Source organism: Mugil cephalus, chromosome 2, assembly GCF_022458985.1.
Source record: "Mugil cephalus isolate CIBA_MC_2020 chromosome 2, CIBA_Mcephalus_1.1, whole genome shotgun sequence".
NCBI classification, from domain to species: Eukaryota; Metazoa; Chordata; class Actinopteri; order Mugiliformes; family Mugilidae; genus Mugil; species Mugil cephalus.
Window position 1 is genome coordinate 15,852,722 of NC_061771.1, and position 10,602 is coordinate 15,863,323.

Sequence of the window (10,602 nt, forward strand, 5' to 3'; positions counted from 1 at the left end):
TATTACCATTTTGCATTCAATATTAAGCTATCCCTTATCCCTTTACTATGTTGTATGTGTAAAATATGTTAATGTGTATTTAAAAAACTTTAAATCTGTGGGGGAAAATTAAAAAGTGAAAATAAATGTCTAATCAACCAAAGATTTTGCGATCCCCCTGCAGTACCTCCATGGATCCCCTAGGGGTCGTGGACCCCTGGTTGAAGACTTATGCTAAGAACCATGCTAAGGTAACATGGCTCAGTTGTCACCCTTGTGTCTACAGGTATAGAAGTTTGTGTCGATTTCCGAGCTAACGCGTCAATTAGTCGCCCAAGAGGCCCTCAGAAATAAGTCATACGGTTCAAGACAATTTTTAAGGCTGCAACAAAGTTTATTTTTCTCCGACAAAGTAACAGTAGCATGATGTGCAATCGTCATTCTGGTTCAACAGGCAAATTGTCGCTAAGAATCCAATGCAGGTGAGTCAAAGTGGACAGAAGTTTTGAGATTCTCAAGACAAACATACGATTAAAGACGAAAAGTGTACTATAATCTACCACTTTATTACTGGAGGTTGAAACAGGTCATCAGACAGGCACAAAAATACTCTTATTTACATCTATGTTAAAAGAAGAACGTACAAGAGACACTCAAACGTGGTGGAAAACAAGTATTTCCCTGGCAAAAGACACTTTGGCAAAGTTTTCTAAATGTGCATCTGAAGAGAATCTCAATGAAGCATGCTTTACAGAGTGTCAATGCAGCTGCTATTAGACAGTTTAACTGTGTTTCTAACTACAGAAAGTCAGAGGTTAACATTGAACTGTTGTTTCAGTACCTGTCAAAAACATGCTCAAATGCAAAAAGTGAAAAAACACTATCTACTCCTAACCATCTCTGTGAGCATACTCAGTAAGACCTACGTTCAGAGCTGCAGATTTACGAATTCCTGCTCTATTTGGTTGTAACTCTAATGAAACACGTAGATGCATGAAACAGAAGGTGTCTGAAAGTCAAAGTAGAAAAATAGAATATGTAGTCAGTCATTATCTTGGTGTAAAGAAACCTTTGAGCAGCAATGCTGATGAAAACGGTCAGTCAGCAAACTGGAAACCAGCGAGCACAATCAGTCAGGAACTGGACAGGACAGAACAGCTGGTCAGCCCAGGTTTTACAAAAGGTTGCATTAGTACAGCAGCATCTCTTTCTTCAGGGATGTAGGACGCTCAAGTGGACTCCTCCTGAGTTTTTGGGGCACTGCAATAAGAACAAACACAAAGGTTCATAGATAAGTTTTATTAAAGTCAGGATAGATTAAATATATATAGAAAATAAATCCTGTTTTTACATTTGTTTAGGAAATTACATTTATATTTATTTTTAAAGTTTTCATCACTGAGGTTTAGTTCCAATCCCAAAATAAATAAACATAACAAAATAACTACAAGTCAAGTGTTTCTGAACATTACATAGTGCCATTTGTGTCTTTTATGAAAACAAAAAAGACACAGGAGGCTTAAGTAATGCTCAAACTTATTATTTGCATCATGCTTGATGTATTAGAAACACAGGTTTTCATTAAGCGCAACCCCTAAGGGCCATGACACAACAGGGCAATCTTGCCCACTTTAGAACGATGAATATAGCCTACTGCCACCTACTGGTATGAAGAGTAAGTGTCTTTAAATGCAGACCAGACCATAACGCTGTATAAGTTAGGTATGGATCAGTAGGATATTAACAACCAAAAATTACTTAAATTTTCCTTGGTAAAAAGAAATTTTTGATGTGTATTTTAGTGTTTTATTTCAGCCCAAGTCCCATCCACTAACATGGAGGAGGTGGAGCTTATGACCTATACCGCAGCCAGTCACCAGGGGGAGCTCTACTTGCTTCGGTTTCACTTTTAAAGGAGCTGTTCTGTCGTCCATCTTTTTACTGTCTATGGTATGAACGCAATGTCCCAGCTGATAATCAGCTATAAACCTGTATTTTATGTCTAGTTCATAGTTTCCACTACCACTAATGGAGATACACACTCACACACACTCAGTGTTGTGGGTTATTTCTGTATTGTGTTAACTACCTGTGATTTTCTCCTGCTGAAGCGTCTTCCGGGAGCTTCTCTCTATCAGTCTCTTGCTTCTTTTCGTCGGGGCTCACGTCGCCATTTGTCACCTTGTCTTTAGGGAGTGAACAGAGACACAAAGACTGAGTCACAATGAGCATCAGTACTCAATCTAAAAGCACCACAGAGAGAGAGGAGCGCTCGCAGGAGCATGTGATGACACATGCAGCACTCCGGACTTTACTGAGGTAAATAAGATTTTCCATATATTTGGCATGCTTTTCTCCAGAGAAAGACCTTTCACAGAGGCAGCCAGTTTGGTGGTAGTGCACGGCAGGATGTGGCCGCCGAGCTCTGATTATAGTCGGTGTGTCTTCTGAGAAGGCCGACCACAGAGATCCTGTGACCTTCCCATGTAAAATAGAGACCAAACGGATTGCAAGTGGAGCATCAATGGCTTTGAAACCTAATGGATTTATCAATAACCACAGACATTCTTTTTGATGCGGCTCCATTACCTAACTCAGTCGACTCTCGCTGCATTTGATAGCCAGTGGTGTAACACAACCAGCTTCAAAATAGCTACTGAGTTCCTTAAAGTAAACACCATCATTAGCATGAATAATGGCAACCAGTTAGTTGGATAGAACAAGTATTTAGTGCCCTCTCCAATTCATTTTCTTAAAAGCAAGGGTGAAATTAATTGCACAATACTGGTAAAATGCAATTGTGTGTGTGCAGTGCTGCATATAGACCGAACAGGCATAACATTACGACCACCTTCCTAATATTGTGTAGGCCTCCAAATCAGTTGTGACTCCCTGGACAATGGACGTGGGTCTTCTGAACTTCCGTTCATTATTTTCAAATTCTTTTTTGTTGATTACTCATTATCATGTTCTCATTTCCCCATGTGACCAGCAGCTGAAACCAGCAGCTTCACAGAAATGGAAAACTTTAAACAACCAAAACAAAAATAAACTCATGTAATCTTCAAAACATCTGAGGCATTATTAGTTGACTTATTATTCAATACGTTGTTTTGAGTGGACCACCTCACTAACTTTAAGCCCATACGCACATATGTGGATGCTACAAGTAACCAAAAAGGCCCATCTGAAAATAATAAGCGAATCTATATCTAATAGTACCTGAGTTGTTTTCTTTGGCTTGTTCAACTCTCTTCAGTGCTCCCTTCTTGGCTTCTTCATGCTGCCGTTGTTCAGCTAAGGACTTGTTGAGCACCTGGCTGAGCACGCAGTCGCCTTCTCCAACCAGAAACATGCTCTTAAACTTGTTGTACAACATGGTGGCTTTGTCCATGATGTCCTGGCTGGCCTTGAATCTGCGGATCTGTACAAAAGCACATGGACACCATTCAGTAACACACTTAGTTGAACAAATTTCTTTTAAAAGCATTGGGCACCGCCGCTTGCCTTTTTGAGCGTGGCGATGAGTTCGCTGTGCTTCTGCAGGTGCTGGGTCGTGACCTGAAGGGCGCTGATCTCATCTAAAGCGTCCAAGCACTTCTTCACATCCTGGTGGGGTGAGGGCAGGGAGGGAGAAGGATGTAGGAGGAAGAAAAATAAGTACAGTCATGGGAATAAGATTAACAAAAACGCCATATGCGGCCACTACAAGCACCATAAAAAGAGGAACGACTGAAAAGAGCAGATATCCATTTGGAAGGTCAAATTGTTTTTATTTCAAACTTTTTAATTCATTGCTATTCAGGCACTGTTTTGCAATGTGCGTCTCATGTCCGCTTCTATCACAATGACCATGAAAATGTCATTTATTAGTCAGCACTAGTTTTGTGGGAGTCAAAAAATATTAGTAAAATAGTATTTTTATGGCTTAGGTTTGGTCTGAGTCAGTGTCACAGATAAAACATGTGACTCTCACACTGCTGAGATTCCACAGAGGCCAAGGTTCAGCAAATTCACGACACTCGCTTGCTCCTGTGTTTAAACCTGTGACAAAACGAAGTTGTTTTCATAGTGTTGAGGTCGTGAACTGACACGAACCGCAACTGAGTGAGTTAAACTGAAAATCTATGTTCACTTGTTTGTCTGACAGAGGATGGGGTAAGGGCGTGGTGTGTGACTCACAACACGAAAGAAGAATAAAGAAGAACTAAAAATACTCATGAAGCATGGTGGTGACAGCATCATGCTGTGGGGATGCAGGTTTGTAAAGGCAGAGGGTGAAAAATTAAGGCAGCGAAATATAAAGAGATCCTGGAGGAAATCTGATTCGGCCTCCAGGGGAGAGGATTTATTTTCCAGTAAGAGGAGGAGCCAAACCATAGAGTGACAGCTACACAGTCCAGGGCTCAAGACAAGTGGGACGTTGCGGTGGCGGCTGATATCAAAAGCCAGACCTCAAACAAATGAACTAGTGGCCAGAGTTGCATGTACTAAATACTGACTCAAAGGGGAGAGGGATTATGAAATCATTTTGTAGAAACCTGTTTCTCTGGCTGCAAGAAAGACATCTGAGGTGAAACAATGTGCAACAATGTGCGTCTGTTCTCGAGACTCGGAGTGAGTGTGAAGTCTTTCCACTGTCAGCATGTGTCAGACGTAATACGATCCGTCTGATGAGCAGAACTTACAGGGTTGTCAATTTTCAGTGAAATCTTAATTTCACTGTGCAGCCTCTGGAGTTTCAAGTCAGTTGACATTTCTGAGAAAAGGCAACGAGAAAAGAAAAACACTGTTCAGCTTTATTTATTATGTTTTATGCAAAACTTTACACTCAGGCAGGTTTTGCCTTACCTTTTTTCTTGCCTCCTGCCTTCTCTTCATTTTTCTTCCCGTCATCTTTGTTTGGTCTGAAGATACAGCGATAAGCAACATGTCAGGGAATTGTTCATTAAAGGCATCACTGAAGAAGTACAAATTGGTCGTTGGGGAATTTTGTAACAGGTCATGTCCTATTCATTACTCCACGTTGTTAAGTTACAACCTAATGTGTGAGAACTTACTCTCTCAGTTCATCCGCTTTCCGTCTTCGTACATCTTTGTCTATCTCTGAGTTCGTCTGTTTCTTCCTGCCTTTGTTCTTCTGAAATTGAGAAAAAAAGAAACACACCATGTCCATGAAAGCACTAAACTTACTGTTCCACATAAAACATCTATTTGATGTAACAACGTGTCGAGTGGACACCTGCCTCATCATCGTCAGAGCCAGAGGAGCTGTCATCCTTGGACTGCTTCTTCTTCTTGGCTTCGGGCTCCTTCGCCTCTGCCTCCTTTCCTTTGCTGTCCTCCCTCTTCTTTCTCTTCTCCTCCTCTGCACTTTGGGACTTGTCTTCTGTTGCCCTCTTTCTCTTTTTGTCCGACTCAGTAGTATCCCTGAAAAGAGGGGGAAAGGGGAAACAACAGTTTCAGGTTCTGCTCTCTGTAGTCAAAACTTTACAAATATCTTTACTGTTCACTCTGCAAAAAAAATGTCCAACAGTAGAGCATAGAAAACACATCGTGTGAGATTTATATGAGACTTTTGCATTTGGTTTGATCACATCCACATGCTTACATTTCACTTCCAGAGCCGTGTTGTTCCTGCTGCTGAAGCAAAAGCAACTTCTCACTTTTGGGCTTCCTGCCTCTTCGTTTGGGAGGCTCTCCACCTGATCACACGGACGGACAAATGGTAGAAATTCATAAATGCTCAGAGCACATCACATATAAAGTCTGGAACGAGCCTCCAGCCATGAACAGCACCAACGTCATGGGAAACGAGCATTACCTGAAGGACTAACAGGACTAGCAGGTGCATCTTCCTTCTCATTCTCCTGGTCAGCATCACTCTGAAAAGAAGAACAAACAATCAGCATTTTGCATTTTACACACACACACACACACACACACACACACACACACACACACACACACACACACACACACACACACACTATATTTGATTCAGTATATTGTGAAAGTAAACCAATTAATGACCGACCTTTTTCTTTCTTCCTCTCTTGGGTTTAGGAGCATCTGTTGCTTCTTTCTGAGCGGCGCCCTAAAATTTGAGCCAGTTGAATAATTTAATTACAGCTGACCGGACTTTATTTTACAATTCAGTTCATCACAGCAGAAGAGGACAAACTGGACACAAGTGAAAGACAAATATGAGTAAAACCCTGGATAGACTTTGGGTCACTGGCACCATCTAGTGTATAACTGTGGTATTATCGCCAATATCAAACAAGCCACCATTTAATTCATTGTGGATGTGTCCCAGTTCCATAACACATATTATATCTTCATAATAATAATAATAATAATAATAATAATGATGATAATGGACGGACAAGGTCAAATGATTTTCACTGTTGACACTGACATCTTTGGATGATGACTTCAGTAGTTTATCACTATGTACTATGTATTACAGAGCTGGGACACAGCTTTAACATCATCAATTTAAAAATGAAAAGGACATCAACTGAGCAACAACTTACCTTTCTCCAAAGTACACAGAAAGCCATGTGAAAATAAAATAAAATCAACTGATTGCAAACAGTGGAATTATGCAGAAAATGGACAGAAAAAGTCAGGAAATGAAAAGCGCTAGCAGAAAACATCAGGGTGGTAGAGAGGAAAACAGAAAAATTGTTTTGCTGTTACGGTCACACAAAGACTTGTGTCTCACACTGTAATATATTTGATCTAGAGTCACAGGTCTAGCACCATAAGACCGCTTTGTGCTTCTCTGATATTATCATTCACAAAAACGAACCGCTTTCCCACATATTTCAATCTGATTGAAGTCACCTCAGTGCCAACACACCAAACCCACACACCAGGCACGCTAATCAAAACATCTGGCACCAACGATATCATGTGGCCACCAGCAAGAAGTCTGAATCAAACAGAAATGATCCACCTATTGAAAATCCACCAAGTGTCACATGCTTTTCCACAAAGATCATACGACCTGCACCAATTTATGGTATCCCAGCATGCAAAGTACGTACATCCTGGTCCTGAGGACCCTGCTCAGACATCAGAGACCCTTCCTCCTCCTCCTCCTCATCATCCTCATCCTCCTCCTCATCATCCTCCTGATCATTCTCATTCTCCTGCTCAGCCCCACTTCCTGGAACCTGAATGCACCCAAGACACAGCATAGGACGCAGTGTGGAGGGGGGAACGAGTCTTAAAGGGGAGAAAAGTTAGCCAGTGTTCTTTGGTTTCACACACTACGCTTAGCACACAAACCTTTTAATCTATCATCAACGAATGACTATTTATCTGTAAACCATTGCCTGCAGTGTGAATTCAGAATGAAGCAGACAAACATTAGAGGAAGGTTTGACAGACAGCAAAAAAGGAAGACGACAGACCAGTAGCATGTCAATGCAGTGAAGCGACTGTATATATTTACTTGGTAATGACAGATTTAAGGAGTAGCTTACTTTTGTTTTCATCCCTTTGTCCTCCGCTCCCTCTTCTCCTTCTGGACTGCTGTCTGAATCCTTTTCAGCGAAAGACTCGGGAGCGACCGGCTTTGGATACGGAGGGAGAAAAACTTGATGAGACCACAATAAAACAACAATCAGTGGCATCATGCTCCAAAGTAAGATGTAGCAGCAACTATTTTGTCAACATATTTTACAATGTGTTGACAAAGTGCAACGGACATGAGCAAGAAATTGAAATGTCAAGATGGGTCATAAAAGATGTTAAAGCTGAAGGAAAAGCGAAGTGTGCATTAACAGGATGCTCACATTCTGACAGATCACTGAAGAATAACAGTCCGCATAAATACATGAAATAACATTGAAAAACATCTTTGATAGAGACAAACAAAAGGAAGACAAGCATACCTTCGGTGCCGTGAGCTCTACTTTCGGGTTGTTCTCAATCTCCCACAATCCCTCGTTGAAGCCTTTCCTCTTGTTGGGCTTGGCGTACTTCTCTTTGTTGGGGAGGTATGGAAAGATATCTTTAGGGCCAAGAAACGCTCTGCAGGAAAGAAAACAATTCAGCAGGCTTTTGTTAATTTGATACATTGTGAAGCATTAAAAATGGAGCACGAGTCTAGTATGTGGTGGAGCGAGAGAGCACGCAGACAAACCAGGCAGGTAACTCTATTCAGCCGCTCATCAAAGTTTTATGCGTTTAAAGGGACACCTTAAACAGAGCGCAATGATGGCTCGGAGGATATTAATGGGTAGAAGGGCTATAACGCAGCCACTTATCACGACTGTTACTCACGTTTCGTGGGTGCCAAAGAAGAAGATGGGAAACTTGATGTTGGATGGCTTCACGGCACCATCGGGCACTTCATCAATCTGCAAAGACAGGGGAGGAAACAGGTGTCTGAGCAAAAAAAATGTGCGCCTGTGCATGTTTGTTGGAGTTAGTTTAGATTATTTGTATTCACTTCACTTATCGCTTCGCTTAAAGTGCAGCCTCAGACTCACCCTCGCAGGCCAGTGCGGATAACCCTTCATCTTGGCAAAAATCAGATCACCAGGTTTCCAATCTCGAGCCATGCTGGAGGATTCGCCAAGATGAAAAAATAAAGTGATTGTACTGATATTATAACCTGCCCTTAGGTGCATCTAGTCAGCCACGGGAAACGTGTACACAGGGCCCCTCCCACTAACCACAGCCAACATCCTTTAGAGTTCATTCAAACATGACAGTCCATTTTACTGCGACAAATACAATCCCTTATACACAAAACCAGTGCATGCACCCAAGCTAGCCTCACGGACGCCGAATAATAACAGAAATAACGAAAATCATGCGCACGGTGTAAGGGGGGAGGACGCTTCATAAACAGATACGCTAGTTAGCTCGCAGCTGTTATTGCTAGCAAAATTACACAAGTACCTTCCGCTGACCTCTAACGCGTGCAGTCGTCCGTAAGAGCGCAGGCTATTCTCAGTAGTTCAGTAAATTGTTTAGGTATCCCAAACTACACCAGGAAAACACGTCGCTCCTTTTCCGCACTGTCTGGCTGCACGTTTTCCGCTCCCGCGCAGGACGTCGACAGCCTGTACCATTCATTCAGGTCGACGGGGGAGCGTCCATATTAATTACACGTTTATTCCGGTGCTGGGGTTTCTTCAAAACGCGCGACATAAAGTTTCAAGATAATATTACATATTAAGTGCGTATTAAGTTAAATTTATTAATAAAATAGCAACGTTATGTCTTACACGAGCAAGTATTTAAGATTGGCTCACCGTTTTGAAGATCGTCTATGTAGGAAGTTGTTGACGCATGTACCAAAACCAATGCTCAGGATAAAGTGTACGTTGACATCCACGCATGGGCGTTTTACCCACGATTTAAAGCATAAATTTAGAAACAATCATAGCCGTTGCCAAAGAAATTGGTTAGGTGCAGACATAGAGCAAATACACAATTCACTAAATTTCCGTTAGTGGTAAATATAATTCTGGTCCGATGGATGGAAAAGAGGATCCTGGAAATAGGGTCAGAGTGGGACCTCGGAAGCTGCTCGCCTCTCCTGCTTGATGCTGAAGATACCACTCTGCTGCAGGCTGCCCCATCCTGAAATGTACCGCCCAGATTTGCATTTAATTTACTTTTGTGATTATGAAGTACGGGTACGAGAACTTCAGCTCCTTTTCAGAGCCTTTTCTGAAGGCTAGCGTTTGAAGTGACATCACGGCCTTGTACTTACTTTTGTAAATGATTCATAAAGAATAATAAAGTTAATTCTGTCTTCAATCTTTCGGGAGGTTCCTTAAACGTTGATCAAGCAAATCTATCAGGAAATAATCCTTCATATGTTGTCAAAAGTTCATGTCGTGTACAGCGCCATTTGTTTTTGCTGAGAGTCAATTTAATCAAGAAGTTTAATCCAAAACATTCAGAGGAAATGAAATATGATGACTGTTCAGAGTCGGACCAATTTAAACAGATAGTTTAAATGACATCAATTGAATGGCAAATTTGATCACTAACAAGTGCGAGATTGTACTGACATGCCGACTGAATTGTGTTGACATTTAGGGACCTCTAGTGGCAAGACCAGGGTAAACACCTGAAGTGCAATTATTGAAAAGCATCTGATATTTGGACTTATTTAACAGTGATTTCATTACAGTGCATCTGACAAAGTACCAGTGGAAAGGAGACACATCAAAGTGATCTATGTACTTAATTTTATTCACTGTCGGCTACACATTTACGTACAATTGCTGATCAATAGTTTAATAAATATCAACCACAGTTTTCTGGATCACATAATGAAATCTTCAAATGTCTTGAATCTAAATCTAAAACTGATTTAAATCGACTGAAAGAAAAAGCAGACACATTTTAAAAGCTGGCATGTGGCAATGTTTGCTATCTTGAATGAATGATCGACAGCGTAATTGTTTCTAAAACGCTCTCTCATTTGGTTTTTAATAGCATGGGTTAACATGAGAACTTAAATATAAGTCACAATCAAAGTTTTAAAATTGTCTTTCCACGAGTCAGCCCGTGAAACTGCAGTACCGCCGCAGATGGGTGAGGTAAATGAAGGTGACCCCAGCGTTTGTGGCCGCACAGAAATCC

The 10,602-nt window shown here is 41.3% G+C and overlaps 1 protein-coding gene across 5 annotated transcripts; it reads right to left on the bottom strand.

The window, feature by feature from the left end:
• Positions 1 to 352: 352 nt before the first annotated feature.
• Positions 353 to 9,060, bottom strand: psip1a (PC4 and SFRS1 interacting protein 1a). Of its 5 annotated transcripts, none has more exons than XM_047579448.1 (17): positions 8,913 to 9,060; positions 8,487 to 8,559; positions 8,278 to 8,354; positions 7,887 to 8,025; positions 7,476 to 7,565; positions 7,035 to 7,163; positions 6,017 to 6,076; positions 5,804 to 5,864; positions 5,591 to 5,684; positions 5,226 to 5,409; positions 5,040 to 5,119; positions 4,831 to 4,886; positions 4,668 to 4,738; positions 3,487 to 3,588; positions 3,202 to 3,403; positions 2,069 to 2,165; positions 353 to 1,239 (listed from the first exon to the last, which is right to left on the bottom strand). In XM_047579448.1, exons 2-17 carry the CDS (start codon positions 8,556 to 8,558, stop codon positions 1,209 to 1,211), a joined length of 1,545 nt encoding a protein of 514 aa, XP_047435404.1. In that variant the 5' UTR covers position 8,559; positions 8,913 to 9,060; the 3' UTR covers positions 353 to 1,208. The 5 variants fall into 5 exon arrangements, with proteins under 5 accessions (XP_047435404.1, XP_047435403.1, XP_047435400.1 ...); XM_047579447.1 differs by having other exon boundaries at positions 8,902 to 9,060; XM_047579444.1 differs by having other exon boundaries at positions 8,487 to 8,576; positions 8,902 to 9,058.
• Positions 9,061 to 10,602: the final 1,542 nt, after the last annotated feature.

Bases quoted from the DNA above. Each gene is read 5' to 3' on its own strand.
- psip1a (XM_047579448.1), bottom strand. From the start codon at position 8,558: ATGGCTCGAGATTGGAAACCTGGTGATCTGATTTTTGCCAAGATGAAG. The intron at 6,077-7,034 runs GTACGTACTTTG...CTCAAATTTTAG, and splicing joins AGGGTCCTCAGGACCAGGAT to GGCGCCGCTCAGAAAGAAGC. The intron at 3,589-4,667 runs GTAAGTTCTGCT...TCACCCCACCAG, and splicing joins CACTGAAAATTGACAACCCT to GATGTGAAGAAGTGCTTGGA.